General features: G+C 38.1%; 1 protein-coding gene across 1 annotated transcript; it reads right to left on the reverse strand.

Annotated features, from left to right (window-relative positions):
- Positions 1–9,334: 9,334 nt before the first annotated feature.
- BLID (BH3-like motif containing, cell death inducer) lies at positions 9,335–9,697 on the reverse strand (the record flags this gene model as incomplete). The annotated part of the gene is given in 2 exon segments (XM_070624621.1): positions 9,335–9,497; positions 9,500–9,697. Coding segments are annotated over 2 exon segments (249 nt in total), but the record flags the coding sequence as incomplete, so codon positions are not given.
- Between the last annotated feature and the right edge of the window lie 11,852 nt (positions 9,698–21,549).

A 21,549-nucleotide genomic window follows, 5' to 3' on the forward strand; every position in this document is an offset into this window, starting at 1 on the left:
CTTCTGACCTGAAGCCCAGTATTTGTCACCCCCTCTCTGAGCTCAGAACTACAAAGGCTGACTGGCATTCTCCAACCCGCCCAGCTCCTTTCAAACCCACAGACTGTGCCAGACTGGCCCCACCTCCCACTGCAGCAAATTCTGTAGCCCCGCTCCATGCTGCGCTGTGAGGAGCCAGATTTCCGTTTTAATTGTCCTACCTGGCCTTCCCCTCTGCCACTGCCCCTGGCTCTTGGTTCCTGGCATGGTTTCAAAGACCCAATCAATTGCTTTCTCCCCTCCATCATCATTTTAAACACCTCCAGTTCTCCTTTCCCCAAATTTCACGTTTAAAATGCTTTGATGTCTTGCAGTTTCTTTCATCTCTGGCCACCACTATCGCCTTTCTTTGGTCTCTCTCACACTCTTGCTTGACACTTTTGCACTATATCAAAATATAGTTGTATCTCATATTATGAACTGAAAACCCAAACCAAAAGTCAGCTGCTAGCATCACCCCCCTTCTTGCCTCCCCCACCCACATCACCCACATTTACATATCTGACAATCTGATTCATCTCAGGGCATTTCCCAAAAGCTCACCTAAAAAGAGCTGAAGCCAGTAGAGAACAGGATGTGTGTGTGTGTGTGTGTGTTTGTGTGTGTGCTTGTGTTAATTGATTTAACTATAAGAATGCAGCAGGAAAGGGCCTGATGTACATGGGTGAAAGGAAGAACAGAATAAAGGAATCTGGTATATTTGTGTAAATTTAAGATAAAAGCAACAGAAGCTAATTATTATCAGAACTTACAGGAAAAAATTATATTTACATATATACACACACACACACATATGTATGGTCTGTATCAAGCATCCACACATCATAATATCCTAAGATTATCTGATTATCTGAAAAGGTATTTACCACGCCGTGAAAAGTGACAGGCAGGGCTCCATGGTTCTGCAGCTAAAGCTGAATATGAAAATCTTCCAGGATGGATTGGAGGAGGAAGACAACCCCCCACCAGGTGCCTGCCCCCCTCCACTCTTGTAAGGGCTTAGGGGCCAAGAACTGCTGTACCACCTCTCCCTTATTTCCACCATGATTTTCAGCTTATTTTTGCTATCCGTCACTCAAAATATTGTGCTCTTAACATTATTACTTAGGTATTTATTGCTTTAATGTTGCAATACTGTTTTCTGTGACTCCTTTAATAGCTGTCATTGAGGTTCTTCTATGTGACACACACTTACAGATAACTAATGTCTCATTTAATCCTCAAAATGGCCGTGAAAGCCCTCATAGATGTTTTACAGATGCAAAGAATAAGGTTCAGAATTTAAGACTGCTCAGCTCTGAGTGGCACTGTTAGGATTTGAACCCAAGTCTAACTCCATAAGCCTGGTCTTTCCTCTGCATCATTATACTCTTTGACTCCCATCTCAGCGTAAATGTCACTTTCTGCAGTTGGTCTCCTCAAACTAGTCTAGCTTGTCCTACGTATTTTGCATAGCACGTTATACTTACTCTATTTTAGCATTTATTCATTCTTCTCATTTAGTTCATTTTATCTAATAAATATTGTTTGAGGACTTGACCGTATGTCAGGCAGCGTGCTTGGCAGTGTAATTTCCTTAGCTAAAGGACAGAAAATGATGCTGTAGTATTGGTACTGTCCATACACTGTGCTGTCTACATCTCCAAACTCTCAGGTAAATGAAGAGAGTGCTGTGCCATGGTCACATTTGTATTCCCAATACATAGCACAGCACGTGGCATGCAGTTCTTTTATGCTAATGTGGTTTTGATTGTAACTTTTTGAGAGAGGAGGGTTCATGTCTGAATATGCTTATAATATGCTTATATAATATAATGATGCTTAGTAAAATGCCATGTAAAAGTAGCATTTAGTAAATGGTGAACTGCAGCCTTATTCTCTCAGACTGTACTCTAGCTGAGGTCCCCCTTATAGCCATGTTTATTTGTATTTCCAAAAAATAGCAAATTTGTCTATTTAAGTTTTTCTGAATCTTCCAGAGTCATGCTGTTTGTGTTTGAAGCCAGACAAAGTTTGTCTGAAATCCCACTGATCTGTGGATTAGGAGGTAATGTCAAGTGATAAAGTGTCCAGGATGAGGTGGCTGTGAAGGACTATTCTGGGCTACATGCAGGGAGGGAGATCTCTTACACTTTAGAGTGTGTGGGTAAGTCCAAATCTGAGACAAGCAACCCAGCTCAGATGCCCTTGTTTCAGAAAAAAGAGATTGAGGGGGCCAGCCAGGTGGCACAGTGGTTAAGTTCACACGCTCTGCTTCGGTGGCCCAGGGTTCACAGGTTTGGATGCCAGGTGCGGATCTAGCACCACTCACCAAGCCATGCAGTGGTGGCATCCCACATGAAATAGAGGAAGATGGGCGCAGGTGTTAGCTCAGTGACAATCTTCCTCAAGCAAAAAGAGAAAGATTGGCAACAGATGTTAGCTCAGGGCCAATCTTCCTCAGAAAAAAAGAAAAAGATTGAAAGGCTAGAAATGGTTCATGACTATATGCTCCAGGGTTTCATAATATGTATTCTAAAAACAGATTAGACAATTCTTTATTTTGCCGAAGGGAAGAATATTTAAGTATGTATAAATGGTATCCTTGGCAGGCTAGCTTCTATGCTATCCTTCATCTGAGGAATTCCTGTCTCTGAATAGAAGAGGCAAGGGCAACATGATGGTGTCCATTCTGTCCTTCGACAAACATTGATGCACACTCAGCCTTTCAACACCACTGAATTCCATCACAAAAATGTGACTATCTTCACTAGGCTGGGATAGTTTCCATTAGATCAACCCAGAATATAGTTTCTAAAGACACGTCCTTGGGGGTTGCTGGTCTCTCTCATGAGAGAGCTGGGTTGGTAATGGTAGTCCTTCTATTCCAGCCCCTAAACTCTAAATGTACTTTGAACGCGAACTATTTAAATTCCCTCATTAAATGACAAAAATATTCCTTACTACTCTTCCCAGGAAGCTGAGGAAGAGGAAGCTTCCTTTTGCCCTGTTAGGGTAGCAGAGCCCCTTCCCTAAGGCAATGAGGCTTTGAACCAGTAGGGAGCAGTGTTTGGTACAGGCAATCTGTAGCTCAAGCGGTCTCAAGGGGAGTCATCTGGCAGATTTTATACCCCAAATCCACACCAGCTCTAAGTGCCAGGCTCAGTCATGACAGGCTAAATACTTGGATTTTGGCCTACTAAAAAAATTTTTTTTGCTTTCCTTAGCCTTATAGGATATAAGGCGAAATCAATGATGAGATAACTCTTCAGCATATATATTTATTAATATTTTTGATATGAATATATAAAATAATTCTGTTGCCTCTTTATGCCTCATTGAGTGAGTTTCAGAGGACTTTTCTTGGCTTCTAGCTTAACTCTACAGAAGGGCTGGAGCTTATGGGATGGGCCCATGTGGTTTGTGAAGCTCTCTGGAAGGTAATCTAGGGTCCGCTCACTTGGGGCCTGATTCTACCAAGTTGTAGGAAGTGCATTTCAATAACCTTTGGGGTCCAGGAAGGTGAAAGAGAAAAGCTTCCACTGCTGTATAATAATGGGTAAAGTGAGAGAGGGAAACAGAGAGAGAGAGAGAATCAAGGCCCTTCTATAAGATGAGATCCCTATTACCTGTGCACTAAGGGAATTGAGCCTGACATTATAAAAATCATTATTCTTGGCTGAAGTGTGTCATCTAAGAGCCAAGTTCTATTTTGGTCTAGGTTCCCTGCCATTCAGTCATTAGGTTTAGGCTGGCAAGCAAAGGGGCATGTTTCCACCCCTGGTACTTTTGACGATTGAGATTGCAAGGCCAAGAATCTACAGATGATATGCAACCAAGGATACAGGCCAGGGACTTGGTCTGGAGCTGTTTGTATATTTTTTGAAACTGCTACAAAGCCTGAAGGTTGTGAGAGGGGAGAGAAGTGCAGGAAGGCTAAAGCTTTGGAAGCCAAGAGTGTTCTCATCTCAGATCCAGACTTCTTGATACCATGGTTCTTAGAGACATCTATGCTGACCAAATTAATGCTCTTTAGAAGATCAGGGCCCTTTACAGTATCTATCATCTCTGGATCTCTGAATACTTTGCAATACACTATGTCATACTATGTAGTACTTCCTCTCCATAAAGGGAAGGGGGTATCCAGGGCATTGACCCATCATTAAGAAGAGATTGGATTACAATTCAGATTGCAGGGTTTCCAGTCAAACTCCTACTACTGTCTGTCACCTTTTTACTAATGGTCATAAAGTCAAGACACACTCCTTCCTCACCTTCAGACTTTTTTTTTTTAGCTACTTAGATTCTAAAAGTTTAGGACAAGGAAAGGGGGAAGCAAATATCCTGATGCCATTATTCCCATTTCATAGTTGGGAACTGAGGCAATTAGTGGCTAAACACTTTTCCCAAGAAGATTGTTATAGCACCAAGAATAGAATCTAGGTCTCTCAACCCGGCTGTTGCGAGGAAAAATGAGCTAATACATATGAACTGCCTTAAGTTCACTCAGAGTGAGTTTGTGTACATCCAAGGTATCGTTAATAATAATCATACCTTATGCATCTTGGTCTCCTCCATTATTAACTAATAACAACACAGTAAGGAAGAGCTTCAAAAGGATACAATTAAATTTACTAGAGCGTTTGTGAAATAGATGAGTTTCAAAAGCGCTGAGCGTGCAGGATTAATAAAATTAAAAGAACACAGAAACATATTTTGAGACGCATTTTTGGGACTGAGGTACAGCAGCAGTATCAGAATTCCTGCTGAGATTAAAACAGAGTGATGAATAAGAAGCACTCTTGGGAGAAGCCGAGGAATATTTTAAAGGTGGAAACTGCTACCTCGGAGATTTTAAATTTGGCACATTCGACATTTCTCAAGGAGTCTCTACATGCTACAAATAGCCATGACATAAAGACCACAGAGAACTGTATCAGAGGGAGCCAGGTTAGCTTTCTGAGTTCTGAGGCCTCGCCCTTCAGGGATGTTGGACTGCATGCTCCAGTTGAGGCCAGCACCGAGCAAACCAACTCTAGATGGGGACCAACATGCACTCTCAAAAGGTGGGAGGTTAAGTAAATTTTTTTGGCATTTTTAAGTCTTTAAAGATTCACTGTGATATTTTGACTACCTACCCCAAGTCTGGAAAATTGCTCAGTTTATGGGCCCGTGGTCTATATGCTTAGCTCTTTATGGTACTTATATCCACTGAATGAAGATATGTGCTGATTTTGATATTACTACACTTAACCTTCCATGTAATAGGTGCTTTAGAAATTATTGTTCATTATGTATTCTTCCAGGAATTTAATATAATCTAGGGCCATGGTGTTATATAACACAGAGCAATCAACGTTTTCTCTCCTGTCATGAGTTTAATTGCTCAAAATCCGTATCTTAAAATTTATGGAAAAGTGAGAACAGTGCTAAGGTAAGTAAGGAGGAAAAGAACTTTTGAAAATAAAGCAAAAAGAAATCTGACTGGTGTTCAGATTCTGTTTAAAACATTAACCGCGCTTTGGGTGTTTCTAGTAAATATTTAGCTGTCTACTTGTCAATGTCTTTTTGAAAATAAAGTCAACAGAGAAAACAGATTCTAAAACTAAAGTAAGGGAGGAAATAATTGGTGCACAATATCTTCTCCCCAGCTAATCTACATATGTGTCTATCCCTGGGCCCTGATGACTTGCTTTCCACAGTACAGTAAGAATTGATTGAAGCATCAGGAAACCAGCTGTGTGCAGAGACTTCATAGAGAGCTGGTGAGGTATTTAAGACTGGGGGTGGACATGCAGGTAAGGGAAAAATCCTACGTATTACTTCTCTTCTATTTAAAACAAAGGAGAGATTACTCTGGAAAATACCATTGCATAAAATTAACTTCTCTGCCCTGATAAGGAAGAGGATGGGAGAGTAAAGGCAGAAGAACTGTCACCTGATCAGCTGTCTTCTTTGGCTCCTTTGGATGATCTCAGTCTCTTCCTCCTCAGCACCCTCCAGCACTGTAAGCATAACTTATGCAGGACATGTTGCACTGTGATTGTAGTTAAGAGACTGAGATACAGCTCTGTATCTCTGGCCCATTGCACTATGACTGGCACTCAGTAAATGTTGAATATAAAATGCATAAAGTCAACTTGAAGACAGAATTTAAGAGCTATAAGATACAGCAAATGCAACCACATCCAAAATAAACATGGAAAGGTGAGACTTCAGTTAGACGCAGATTCTGTGCTGGGTCCAGTGGAACAGCTGAAGGGACAAAGAAGAGGTTTCAGCACCCCGAATCCTCCGTTCTCCATGAGGATGCTAAAGCCATGCTGGCCACATTATGCACACAGAGTTGGAATCTGGTCCTGGGGAAAACTAAAGGCTTACATATCCTTGTCTACTTGAACTTGAGGTCCTATTTCTAATTATAGTGGTCCCAAGACACATGAACAAGTGGAAAGAATATAGAACTGAAAGTTAAAGCTACATGGATTCTCTGCTTAGCCCTATCACAGTAGCCTTGCACGATACATTTTACCTCTCAGATCATTAGCTCCCTCAACTATAACATGAGAGAATTAGACTAGATGAACTCTTAAATTCCCTACAGGGAAACTCTAGAATTGCATAGGCCCTCTCTCTGTCTAAGTTCCATTCTTTTACAAAAATACTTTCTGAAAAGTTAAGATATAGATGGAATTTGGAATTAGAAAATAAATAGAACACCTTAGCTGATGTTAAAAACAATTTAGAGTTTGATATACAAAAATGAAAGAAGAAAAATGTTAAGAGTCTCAGCAAGGTGGAATGAATTAATCATAGTAGACTGGGTCATGAAGAGGGGATCCCCATTAATTGTCTCTAAAATCTCCTGATCATTGAATAGAACAAAAACATTTTGACAAGATTCTTAGGCAATAAGAAAGCATGTTCTTGGGAAGGGGCAAGAAGTATCCATCCCATTTCATACAAAAGGAAACCAACATGCGCAAAGGAAAGATAACTCACTCAGGATCACATTGTGAAGATGAAGTCAGGCCTGACACCAAGTTTTCCTGCCTCCCACCCAATTATGTGTCTGAATTTGTTGGAAACTACCACTGCTTCCAATGAACTTGAGAATGTGGTACCATGGCCCAGGGGAATTGGGTAGGCCCCTGGCCAGCTGGACTTTCATAAGCTCTGCTGAAATCACACTTGCTAAAAATTTCTGTAATGTTGATCACTAGAGAAAGTGACTACATGTACAACCCAGAGAGACTCTAGAAGATTTCCTACGGTCAAAGACACTTCACTGGGCCTTGGTCGAGAAATCTGGTTTCCATTCCTTCATCTATCACTTTAGGATTTTGCACATCAATTTCCTTTAGGAATCAAAAGGCTTATTAGAGAAATTTATAAAGTGTAAACTCATCCTAGATCAATATACATGAAATACTATCAGAAGAATTTTTGTTTGATATTACTAATTATCTAAAGAAATTACTTTTATCTACTTTTTAAATGTGTATGTGTGTATATATATATATACACATTTTTAATATATATTAAAATGGATATAACAGTGTATATACACATATACTATTCTTGTAAAAATTATGTATATATATATGTGTATATATATGTGTGTGTGTGTATATATATATATATATATATACACACACATATATATCTCCTTCAATCTAGCTGGGAAATCTGTTTCAAAATCAACTCCTGCTCTTTCCTCGGACTTGATATACAGCCAAGCGAGTCATTCTCGATTAACACAGCTCCCTCCTGGGAAAAGTCACAGAGTGACTTTATTGATTTCCCTTTACCCTTCTCCACATTTCTTTGCTGAAATGTTGTCTTAACTCTTAAATTTAAAAGCAAAAGTAAATAAAATTAATATAAAATTTGCTTCATTATGACCATGTTGATTTTCTTATATTTTTCTTATTTTCTAAAAAAATTTTTTTGAAGAACAGGATACTTGTGTGAGGTATCTATGTAGTAAAGAAAAGAGAGGATGATATGTTTCCCAAGGTTTTTATGCAACAGATTTCTTTAAATTGAAACCTGGGTTTTACACACAATGCTGGACTCGGAGCTCCATAAACCTGTTCTTCTCCTCATTCTCTTTTGACTTGGCCAGCCATCTTTGAAAACTGCCAAGAGTTTTTGGCAAACAGTCCCTCCAATGTTTCCAGGAGCATACCCAATACATAGGAATATAGAGAATGTTTATTTCTCATCACATTTTCCTACCTCAAAAGATCCCAACAAGATTAAGTTTCCTAAATGCAGGAAACTCTTTATTTATAAAGGTTTCAGGATCACTGATGCAATTTAGGAGTTTCTCTGATGCAGTTCTAGAAAGGTAAAAAGGAGTTTCTCCAAGCAGTCTTTCTGCCTCCACCTTTTAAGATCACTGGAAAGTTAACCCAGAGCCTCACTCTTAGTCTCCTTTCAGCTTCTGAGCTGCCCGGTGCCCTGGGTTCTGACTGTGGGGCAGGGGTAGTGGAAAGAAGCAGAGAAGAGGGACACTGGAGTGGCTTAAATTAAAAGCTCTAAAAATGCCTTTTTCATTTTCTTCTCCCCCCGCCACCCCCACAGTTTTAGCTCTACTTACTCCAATAACTGAGTTCATGAAAGACTAGTTTTCAGTTCTCTTTTTTTAGCATCCACAGCTTTTCCTGTAAAGGGAAGGAAAGGATTGACTTATTTACAACACAATCACAATCTGATTCTTCACTTTAAGCAAATAAAGACACCTAGTGAAATAATGGATTGTGTTATTTAAAATTGAAAACTTGTGTGAATGAACCACCACTCAGAAACAAGCTTAAGAAAAGTAGAGAAAGAAAATGAAAGCCTTGTGACTAAACAAGGTTAAAATGATGCACGATGCTGAGTGTACAACTTAGTAGAGTGATTATTAACAATATGAAAAATATCTACTTCCAATGTATAAATGAAATACACTCAAAACAACAAACGGTCAGTGATATGCTATGCTGCCCTGAAGGTTAATCACAGGGCTTTTTTTGGGGGGGGGGCAAAACATCTAGTTTTTTCCCCCATGAATTTGCAAAGTTAGTTTTAATTAAATGCCATTTTACTTTGCACTAGCCAGCTTATCTTCTTTTCATTTTCTTGTTTCTCTGCACAATTTGAATCAAAGACAGTGATTTGGAAGCACTATGGGTAAAGTGGGTAGAAAAGCATGCTAAGAATTGGGTCATCTTGTTGAAATAAAGTTCACTTCTGTGTTGTACAACATGAAGAATGGGGAAAATTTGTCCTAATATCTTGCTGTATCTGTCCCAACTCATTCCTTTCGTAGGGCCTCAGCAGGGGAATTATGTAGCAATGCAATTCCTATCCTGGTTAGATAGGAAAGCTCTAGAGTACATTTCCAAGAACAGACCCCTCATGGCAGAGGAGCCAAGATTTTACCTTGTAAGAGGAAACACCGTTTCCTTAGGCAGTATAGGCTCTTTATTGAATCTGGCCACAATGCTCCAGGTGCAGGCAAGAGAGTGCCTTCTGCCTCTGGATAAATGGAACTACCAGAAGCTTGTCCTATCCAAGTGGTGCAGAGGACACTCTCAGCTTCTAGAATCGAATAGAAAGGTCTTTCCTGGCCTCCAACAATACCCGGATGGAACACAACAAATTCACCACATTTGAAACTATGTAGAAAAGTTCAGACTCTAACATCCATCCATCCATTCATTCACTCCATTCATTCAGCTGGTTTTTATAAGGCAGTTCTTATATGGACTATGCTTTGCCTAAGTACAGTGTTAGGTAGAAAGAAAAAAGTGGTTCTATTCCGCCCTGTTCTTCCCAATCCTACTATTCATGATTTCAAGTGGCTACTCAAAAATCCTTAACTGAAAATAGCTTACAAGAGGTCACGTATTTAATTCCATCCTCTTCTGTCTTACCTCCATGTAGAATACCATTTGATGCAGGTTTACATGAATAAACATTATTAATTAATGTTAAGTCTCAGCAATGTCCTCCTCTCAAGTTTGATGCTCAGACCACAAAAAAGCTGTATCTCCTACCTAAAAGTGAGAAAGATCCCCATGTTGATTTTTGTCAAGGATGCCTTTTAGATTTTTTCCCCTAATGTGAACAGCCTTGATAGGACCTGTTTCATTTCTTGGTCAGCAAGAATCTAGTAGCCGTGGATGCCTTAGGGAGTCATTCCAACCGAGACTAGAATTTCAAGGGAGAGGGTTGAGTTCCTTCTTCTGGTGCTTCTAATACAGGAACGTATCACCCTCACCATGGCAGACCACAGGGAATGATCAGTGTGAATTGTTAAGTTGTCTTCTCAATGATGTGTTACAAATAATTTCCCTGAAGAAGTAGCAAGTTCCTGACCACAGTATTGTACGCAAATAAACAAGTGCTAGTAATTTTTGTTTTTCACATTGAGAAGACCTCAGAAACATCTCATTTCAATTAATAGACTAGAATCATAGAAAACTTGCCTTACCTTCCGGGTTCTTTGGCTAAGATGTATTGGTAAAATGGTGCATTAAACACATTTTTAATTGGGAAAAGCCTGGTTATCATAGGCAACCCAGATTAGGGGATTTACAGAGTACTATTGTGTTGAGAGAAAAAGGAGACCTAACGAAGAAACATCTTACTTAGCAGCATCAGAGAAGCTATATGATTGATCTGGTGTTTCACCTATCTTGTATCAAGGCATAGGGAGAAAGAATGTGCCTTGCACAAATTAGCCCACAGACCTTTCTAAAAAGGACCAATACGAAACACACAAAAAGGTAAGATCATCTATAAGGAAAGATCCTCTCCTTTCACACCAAGCCATGGAGATTGCTTGGGTTATTGTGGCCTTGGCCTCTTAATTTCCTTTATGCCATTTGAGTGGGAACTCAGGACCCAATGATACCCCCAATTATCCACATTCAGAATGGTAGCATCTGCTATCATCTAAATAATGCTAGGGTTGTAGAGTAAAGGTCGATGAAGACTAGTGAGAAGACATAGGGAGTTCTGCAGCATACTTTGAGATAAGTCTGTTTTGGATCCTCTATGTGATTTCTGTATATTTTATGCAATAGGCAGAACAAGTTTTCAGGGAATACTTTGGACTTTTCCTAAATTTACAGTTATTCCAACACTCAATTAGGAGGACTACAGAATATTCTACTGTAGCAAAGTTTAAAGGTAAATAAAGGAAAATTCATCAGGAGTCTTATAGAAAACTGAATGGGCAAAAGTATGATTGAAACAAGGAACATGGATAATGGGATCCTTCACACTTAAATCTGTTGCTTAATAACTCTGTGGACTTGGGCAAAGTAATTAACTTTTCTGAGCTTCAGATTCCTGATCTGTAAAATGGGATAATAATATCTTTCATGCCTAACTATTTTAAGGTTAAGTGAGATAAGGAATATAAATTGTTTATCATGATGCTGGCACACAGTAAGTACTCAATATAGTTATTTCCCTTATTCCTCTCCCTTTGTTGATACATGTTTTCCAGATTTCCACTTAACCTCTCTTCTCTGAGTTCATAGAATACTTTTTTTTCTGTACTATTCAGCAAATCTATTCAAGTTAATAGCTTTTTTTTTTTTTTTTGAGGAAGATTAGCCCTGAGCTAACTACTACCAATCCTCCTCTTTTTTTGCTGAGGAAGACTGGCCCTGAGCTAACATCCATGTCCATCTTCCTCTACTTTATATGTGGGACGCCTACCACAGCATGGCTTTTGCCTAGCAGTGCCATGTCCGCACCCGGGATCCAAACCGGCGAATCCCAGGCTGCCGAGAAGCAGAACATGCAAACTTAACCACTGTGCCACTGGACTGGCCCCCAATTTAATAGTTTTAAAAATTATTCTAAACATAAGAAATAGAAGGAATGTCAACATCGAATTTTACTTGCCATTTTTGCAAAACATGCTCATCATCTACTGAGGAAGTTAGAAACGTCCCTGTGTAAACATCCCATTGTCTATAAATTAGACAGTGATAAGTGGAATAACTTGATTATTTAAACATTTTGGGTTGGGGGGTATCTATTATGTGCCAAGTACCATATAAGGTGGCAGAAACTCAAACGTATATAGGATGCAATCATGGAACTTCAGGGCCCTTAATTTGGTATAGGAAGAGACAAATGGACAAACAACTTCAAAGTCAGTTGGAAAGTACAGATGGTACTAGATAAAATAGTGGCACAAAAAGATGAGACTTCACTTCTCTTGGAGGTGTCAGGGAAGGTTTCAAGAGGAAAAGATATCTAGACTAGATATATAAAAATAAGTAGGTCAGAACTTAGGTAAAATGGACAAAGTCCTTGAAAAGTACAACTTACTAAAACTGACACAGATGAAACAGAAAATTTAAATAGCCTTATATCTATTAGAACAATTAAATGCATTATTTAAACCTTCCCACAGAGAAAATTCCAGGTCCAAATGGTATCATTGGTGATTCCTATCAAATATTTAAGTAAGAAATAACACTAATCTTATAAAATTCTTCCAGAAAATAGAGGAAGAAGGAACACTTCCAAATTCATTTTTTTAAATCAAAACTGGACAAATAAATTACAAGGAAATTACAGACCAGTATCCTTCATGAACATAGATGCAAAAATCCTTAACAAAATTTTAATAAATCTAACAACATATAAAAATACATCAGTACCAATTAGAATTTATTCCAGGAATGTAAGATTGTTTTTATATGTAAAAATCAATTAATGTACTTCGCCTAATTAACAGGATAAATAGAAAAAAAGAATATCATTATTTCAATAGATACAGAAAAATTATTTGATAAAATTCAACGCATATGTATCATTTTTAAAAAACAATCTCTCAGTATATTAGGAATAGAGAGGAACTTTCTCAATCTGATAAAGGGCATTCTATAAAAAACCTATTGTTAACATCATCCTTAATGATTAACTATAAAATTATTTCCTGCTAAGATTGGGAACAAGGCAAAGATGCCTGCTCTTATGACTTCCAGTCAATATTTCACTGGAAATCCTAGCCATTGTAATAAAGCAAGAAAAATAAAAGGCTTAGATAGAAAAAGAAGTAAAATTACCTCTATTTGTAAGTAGCATGCTTGTTTATGTAGAAAATTCTATTAAAGATCTACGTAACAATGACCAGAACTAACAACTGCACTTAGTAAAATCACAAGATCAAGATTAATACAGAAGAGTCAATTATGCTTTTATATGCTAGCAGCAAATCATTGGAAATTAAAATTTAAAATCCATTTATAATAGCATCATAAAACATAAAATAGGAATGTATTTTTTTAAATATGCATATAATGAATAGAATTGTGGCTCCCAAAAGATATGTCTACCCGGAACCTCAAAATATGAACTTCTTAGGAAAAAAGGTCTTGGCAGATTAAGATTAGTGAAGGTAAAGATCTCAAGAAGAGATCATCCTGGATTAGGCTGGTCTCTAAGTCCAATGGCAGTGTCCTTAGAAGGGACAGAAAAGGAGATGAAACTAAGACATAGAAAGCCAAGTGAAGACAGAGGCAGAGAGACTGGCCAAGGAATGCCAAGGATTGCTGGCAGACACCAGAAGCTAGGCATGAAATGGATTCTCCCTGAAAGCATCCAGAAGGAACCAACTTGCTAATACTTCGATTTTGGACTTTTGGCCCCTGAACTGTGAGAATAAATTTCTGTGTTTTGAACCAACCAGTTTGTGGTAATTTATTACAGTAGCCCTAAGAAGCTAATACAATGTTTAAGACCTTTAGAGTGAAAATGGCAAAATATTGCTGGAAGAAGTTAAAGACCTAAAGAAGTGCAGAGATATACCAGGTTCTTAGATTGGAAGTCTCCAATATCATTAAGATGTCAATTCTACCAAACTGAGCTATAGAGTCAAAGCAATCTTACAATCAAAATTTCAGCAGGATTTTTTTTGTGTGCAGAAATTGACAGGTTAATTCTAAAATTTACATAGAAATACAAAGGCTCTAGAATTTTCAAAGTAATTATAAAAAGATGGAGGTTTTATACTACTTTATTTCAAGATTGACTACAGAGGTATAATAAAGACAGGCTAGGAGGATAGGCTAGACATGCAGATCAATGGAATAGAATAGAGTCCAAAAGTAGACCCACACTTACAAGGTCAATTGATGTTTTGACAATTGACTTATATGGTCAATTGATGTTTTTGACAAAAGTGCCAAGGCAACTCAATGAAGGAAAAAGTCATTCTAACAAATGGTGTTAGAAAGACATAACTGTATAGAAAGAATGAACATTGACCCTTATTTCATAGCATATGTAAAAGTTAACTAGAAGTAAACAATAAACTTTAATGCAAAAGCTAAAACTACAAATCTTCTAGATGAAGACATAGCAGTAAATCTTCGAAACTTTTGTGGTAGGCAAAGAGAACAAAGATGAGACACAAAAACAAAGAACTGTAAGAGAAAAAATTCAACAAGTTGGGCTTGATCAAAATGTAAAAATTTGCTATTTGAAAGACACTGTTAAGAAAATAAAAATACACACCACAGACTGAGAGAAAATATTTCTAACACACATAATATGACTGATTGGTATCTACTATATATAACGATATCTTATAACCAATAATAATGACAGCCTAATAAAAAGATAAAAATTTAAACAAACGCTTCACAAAAGAAGATATACGAATGGCCAATAAGCACATGAAAACATGCTCCAAGTCATTAGTCATCAGGGGAATGCAAACTAAAGTCACAATGAGATACTACTACACACCCATTAGAATGGCTAAATTTAAAAGACTAACGATGACAGGTTTTTTTGACAAGAATAGGGAGAAACCGGAACCCACATATGTTCTTAGTGGGAATGTACAATGGTGAACCACTGTGGACAACTGGCAGTTCCTTAAAAGTTAAATATACATCTACCATATGACCCAGCAATTCTACTTTTGGGATTTACCAAAGAGAAATGAAAATGTACATCCACACAAAGACCTGTACACTAGTGTTCATAGCAGCTTTGCTCACCATAGCCAAAAACTGTAAGCAACCAAAATGTCCATCAACAGGTGAATGGATAAAATTGAGATATATCCATACAACAGTGAAATACTACTCAGCAATAAAAAAGAACAAACTACTTACACATGCAACAACATGGATGAGTCTCAAAATCTTTATACTGAATGAAAGAAACTAGACACAAGACAGTATATACTGTATGATCCTACTTATATAAAATTGTAGAGAATGCAAACTAATCTGTAGAGACAGAAACTAGACAAGTGGTTGCCTAGGGGCAGGGCCAGAGGGAGAGACAAACTGTAAAGGGGCACAAGGAAACCTTTGGAAGTGATGGCAATGTTCTGTATTTTGATTGTCATGGAAGTTTAATGGATGTCAGCCTGTCAAAACACATCAATTGTATATTATAAATGGATGCAGTTTGCTGCACGTAAATTATATCTCAATAAATTTGCTAAACATATTGGGTAAAAGGATAGCAGACGCATGAGGGGAAAAGATGAAGTCTGCAGAGAGAAGCACATGAACAAAGGAACAGAAGTATGAATGCGTCTATGCTTTATCTTGGAATAGAGTTTACAAATTCCCTCGAGGCAGCAACCTCGTCTTGCTTTATATCCTCAGTCCTCTCAGTGCCCAGAAATAGGGATGGCAATGATGTTTCTGAGTTGCATGGAGTCTATTCACTATATCCTCATAGGTAGCTGTTTGAAGAGTGCTAGATCTACTATCAGAAGACTGAGTACAAATCCCAACCCTTCATTATCCTTCAAAGACCCACAGGAAGTCATTTGACCTCTCAAAGCCTAATCTGCAGAATGAAAATCATAATATCCACATAATACAGTTGTTGCAAGGGTTAAAATAATACATATGAAAGTGCCTAATAATATTTTAGTATGTGCTACATATCCACGACAAATAATGAGACTGCAAAACATATCTGTTGATTGACATACCAACTGTAATTTGGTTATTCATATACTCAAATCTCTTATCTGCATAAGTATTACCCATGTCAAATGATTTTCTTAATCAGAGACACGCTTCTGTATCACTTCCGTCAATGAAGTGCTCCAGAAATTAGAGTTGATTTTAATATTAGGTTGGGAAGAATACAATTACCAAAGTAAATTTGTTCCTCAAAAAATCACATAAAGCATTCCAAAGTAGGAGTGACTTGGGGATTATGCATTGTTTCTAGATTATCTATGCCACTGCTCGCTATTAGTGCAGTCAATGGAGAGTAAACTATTGTCTAAACAAAAAGTAAACAAACAAAGGATAAACAAGTGGTGGGTAAATGTGGTCCCAGTGTGAAGATTTCAAGGAGAAGGGGCAATAATAGATACAGCAAGGGCATCTGACTGAAAAAAATCAAGACTTGGAGGAGACTCTTTAATACAGTTGCTTAGAAGAGGAAATGCGTGTTTAGGAAAATTGCTAGAAGATTGTCTTTAAGAGGTACTCAGACACATTTAGTAAGGGGAACACAGGCATCCCTTCTCCAAGAAATAAAAAGGATAATATAATCATCTTTCAAAGACTGATTCATATGAATGTTTGACTGAAATGACAAATTATAGAAGAGAGCAGTTCTATTTGTTGAGAAATTCTGCGACTGAAGACTTCAGATGAGCTTTGGTATTCCTCCGTGTTCCGCAGTATACTGATGAAGAACTCCCTATGACATATGGGGAGATGTGGGTTGCTCTTCAATACATTTTTGTTGGTAAATAAACTTCTTTCTTTTACTTTTAGGGGTCAGCAAACAACAGCCCCTGAGCCAAATCCATCCTGCTGCCTATTTTATTGATTTATTAATCCAGATCCACCCATTTGTTTACTCCTGTCTATAGCTGCTTTTTCATTACAAGAGCAGAGTTGAGTAGGTGCAACAGAAATCACATGGCTTGCAAAGCTTACAATATTTACTCTCCGGCCCTTTAGAGAAGGAGTTTAACAGCCCCTTTTTCTAGATAATACAAAGTTAGATCTGGACACTGGAATATCTGCATTGATGTTATATCAGGAATAGGGGAGGTCTGCTTACAAGAATAGTGAGAACGGCACATTGGACTTAAAAGAAAAATATCCATGCAATAATATGAATCAACAACAAAAATGAACAAAGAAGGAGTCAAATACGTTTAGCTCTTGGGTCCTCAAACCACCTCATACCATACAATCCTATTAAAGCTAAAATCTTTAGGGAGACTGATTAAAGTGAAACTTGTGAAGAAGAGAGTTAAGTACCTTATCAGCTGAACCAAAAATGTCTTGCCAAATTTCTCTTTCTCTGGCATAAGATAAATTGAATCAACTGTCCTTTTTACTCACAAGGCAAAATCATATCTTAGTTTGGTAATGGTTAATTGTTAAACTATGCTCAATGCCAGATTTTCTTCGGATGTAATGAGATTCACTCAGTTAAGGTGCAGAGGGGGTAATGTGGTACAGTGCAAAAAGCTCTAGCTTTGGAAGAAACAAACTGGCTAAGCATCAGATCTTGGCTCCACCTTTATGAGTAAAGTGGAAATAATAATTCCTCGGTTATGGGGTTGCTGCGAGGATTAAATGTGGAATGTAAACACAACCCAAGCACAAAGTAGCCACTCAAATAAATGTTATGACTCCTCTTCTCCATCAGTGTTCTAGGGCAATCATATTAGTTAAGATGGTTATTATCTCAAAATCCCAGAGTGATATTAACTGCTACTGCTTTCTAGAAAGACCTTTTAAGGTGTTTATTTGGTAGAAGAGATTTTCTAGATTTGGCTTTAATTTGAATTTTTACCTAGATATATGATCTTTGTCTCTTCCTAGAGAAGTAAGTCATGTTTCCATACGTTGTGGAATACCTGCTATGTTTTCCTAACAACTCTATATTCCTTATGCTGATTATGCAAGCATTTGCAAAATTAGGTTTTTTTCTTTTTAAGGTATGTGTTTTTTTGGAGAAGAATATTGGCCCTGAGAAAACACCTGTTGGCAATCTCCCTTTTTTTTCTCCCCAATGCCCCAGTACATGGTTGTGTATCCTAGTTGTAATTCACTCTAATTCTTCTATGTGGGATGCCACCACAGCATGGCTTGATGACCGGTGTGTAGGTCTGCACCCAGGATCCAAACCAAGCGAACTCCATGCCACTGAAGCGGAGTATGTGAACTTAACCCACTCGGCCGTGGGGCTGGCCCCACAAAATTAATTTTAAATCATTTTTCTTGGGGGGAAAAAAGCTCTCTAGAGGGTTTTTTTTCTCATGGTGTTACTGGGATCCTTTTTAAAACTGAATTCTCTAATCTTTCCTGAAACCATTTCACTAAGATAAAGGAAAAGCTTTTCAAACACTACAATTCATTTAGTAGTTTTATGGAAGAAATTGTGCAATGAATTCAGAAATAGAAGTTCAGTTTCAGTGTGCCACTTAAGTAGAACCAACTATGAGGCAATCTGTGCATCTCTGTTCTTGTCTCATTGAGGGGCAGGATTCCTCTTCTCTCCGTGACTGAATCCTGAGGCCTGGAGCTGCTTGTGCCAGAAATGGCATGAGACTAAGTAGAGAGGAAATCTTCCATCCTAAGACTGATTTTCAGCTTTGCTGGTTAACATAGCCCCATTTATCACCTGACCTTTAAAATTTGGGACTCTCTTTGCTTTGATTTGTTCTTCTCTTGTAAGTTACTCCTTTGTACTTGAAACTGAGTCTGCTGCCGCCAAACCCTTCCTGCTAACTTGAACTTCTGGTCCTGTTCCGTCCAGACAGCCCTGGTCTATTGCTATCCATATCCCAGCATGGCCCTGGGTTCTAGTCTAACCGTGAATACAATGGGAATTCCGTGCTCTCAGGCATTCTGCACAGATCTCCTAAAGACAAAAAGGCCACCATTGGAGATACAAACACCATTCTAATTTGCAAGCAGAACAGATTTTCTTATCGCTGACCTTACTAAAGGTAATCTAAATTGTGGTTTTAATCAAACTATTTCTGTATCAGTTTAAAATAGCCAATCTAGAAATTACCATAAATTTTAAATCTTAAAATTTTTTTCATTTAGAATAGTATGTGGCCTGGAGAAGGAAAAGTATGGCCACACATACATTCTTAGAAGAAGCTGAAAATAGCGAAGAAAGAGAAGATTACTACATACCACCTGACACATGAAAAGCCCACCTAGATACATATAGGGACTCACAAATAACACTCAAGAAGCTTAACACAAAACCTGAAGCTGTGAACCAATCATGGTATTTCTTAATCTTTCAGTAATAAAAGACAGTTGTGATCTTCAAAATGACTCTTTCCTTTTTCCATGTCACCCAAAGGTTGTGTGTTCAGCTTACTCTTTAGTGCTTGCCTGTCAGAGCATTGTTCCATGACTCACTGGGGACAATGCTCTCCAGCAGCACTGAAAATGACAGTATTCCCATTAGTGGAATAAGCCACTTTGCTCTGGTTTTAAAGAATGACCAGCGAAGTGAACAAAATGGTGTTTGTATATGTGTATATTTGGGAGAGGGCACCCAAGATGGCAGTAGAATATTTATCTTTATCTTTATAGTTTCATATTAAGCTTTTATTTCATCAGATTGATTACAGGAAAGTCTATCATTTCTTCACTTAACAGAAGTGAGACTTTGCTTTCTATTCCTAAAATATGTACTAACTTGTGACCTAATAATCTATACAGTAAATAGTGCAATATCCCCCCCTCCCCTTACCCAGAGGTCAGTATTTCTTCAACCTCAACTTCCTAGAGCCCATCCTAGCAAGCAGAAGGGGGCAGATCACATGTTTTTGAACATTCAAAGCAGCAAGCTGGATGTCTCCACAAAAGATCTATGCAACTTATCTCATACCATTTCATCTTAGAGTCCCACTCAGAACTGTATATTGACTCCCTTCACTGACAATTTGTGATGAGCTTGGCTAACTGTTTCCCCAGGTCTGAAGATGTTTTGGAGTAACAAACTACGAGGGAAGTCGAGGAGCTATTGAGGGGCAGGCACAAGAAGAATGGAAAAGACAACCACCAATGGCTGAATATTGAAATGACTAGAAAGCAAAAAGCAAAGAAAGACTTTTGAGAGCATAGAATTCAACCAGAGCAGTTCCTCTGGGGTGGCCCTTAGCCATCAAGTGGGTTAGGTGAAGAAAACTGTTTAAAGAAATTGAAAAGGCAGAAGTTGTTGTGAGGCTAGCATAGGAAAACATTTGTTCTTATGAAAATTTACTTATATGGAAGATTTTGTTCCTAGAAAAAATAGGACAGCTGAAGAATTGCTAATATAATTGAAGAGGGGCTCATTAGCACTTTATCTGGCCATTTTACACTATTTTCTCTCTTGCTCTTGCATGTAGGGTCTACATACCCAGAGAGGGCAAGCCCATGTGGCTTTTGCCCAGTGCATGAATACGTAGCATAAGCACAATCAGGTGCTTAATGAATGTCTGCTGCTGATGATGATCAAGAGCTTAATAACAGGGTCTTCTCTGAAGCCTGATTAATGGGGCTTCAAGTTAATATCTTTTTCATTCTCTCTTTGCACTCTTTTTGTGTGCGTGGGTGTAGAGACACTATAAATTGAACATTCATTGAAAGAAAAAAGTATAATATTCTATTTAGAAGTAGGTAGATAGCTTTGTCAGAATATTCACTGATGGTTAAAGAGGATTTTATTCCTATGACTCATTCTATGATTTGGACATAATTTATCTTAGCCAATCTCTACTTCCAAGATTTTCATAACCACATTTGCTATTTGCAAGATTTAAATGGATCTGCAAAGTTGAGAGATCCTTGGTTCAATCAGAAACCATATTTATTACTTTTGCAATAATTCACCTGTGTGCCAGGAAACCAAGAGGTGCTGACAGCTACTGTGATCCTACGGGTCTGCCGTGCCACAAAGGAGGACATTTAAGTCTCTACTTGAACATAGCATTCCATGGAAACTCTTCTCTCTATGCTAACAGATGAAGACTCTTCAGTCTTAGGCTTTCATCTAAGAGTTACTCTTGTCTCTCATCACCATTAAGCCAAACATAAAAACAAGAAAACCAGCCTCACCCTAAACAGGGTTCCCTTTACCAATTTCTTTGCTTCTGTCCACTGAACCATCATTCTTCCAGATTTAAAATATGGGAGTTATCTTTAATATGCCCCCCACCTCCCTCCCCAAACTCATTTTTAGTTACAAAGTCCTATTGCTCCTCTGTAGAACATGTGTCTTTTATCTGTTCCTTCCTCTCCAATTTCCACTATTGTCTTGGTCTAAGTTCTGTGCCTGCTCACCTCCTGGATAACTCCAGCAACTTCTCTACTAGCCTCCCTCTCTCCTATTTCTTCCCCCTCCAAGCCATCTGGAGTTCCATTAGCAGAATATTCTGCTTTAAATTCCACTTTTTTTTGTCTTTCCCTACCCCAAAATCTTCATTGGCAACTTATCTCACCATTTCATATCTATAAGATCATGCACATGAGAAAACTCCAGAAGCAATAA

The sequence above is a fragment of the Equus przewalskii genome, chromosome 6 (assembly GCF_037783145.1).
Source record: "Equus przewalskii isolate Varuska chromosome 6, EquPr2, whole genome shotgun sequence".
In the NCBI taxonomy this organism is placed as follows: domain Eukaryota; kingdom Metazoa; phylum Chordata; class Mammalia; order Perissodactyla; family Equidae; genus Equus; species Equus przewalskii.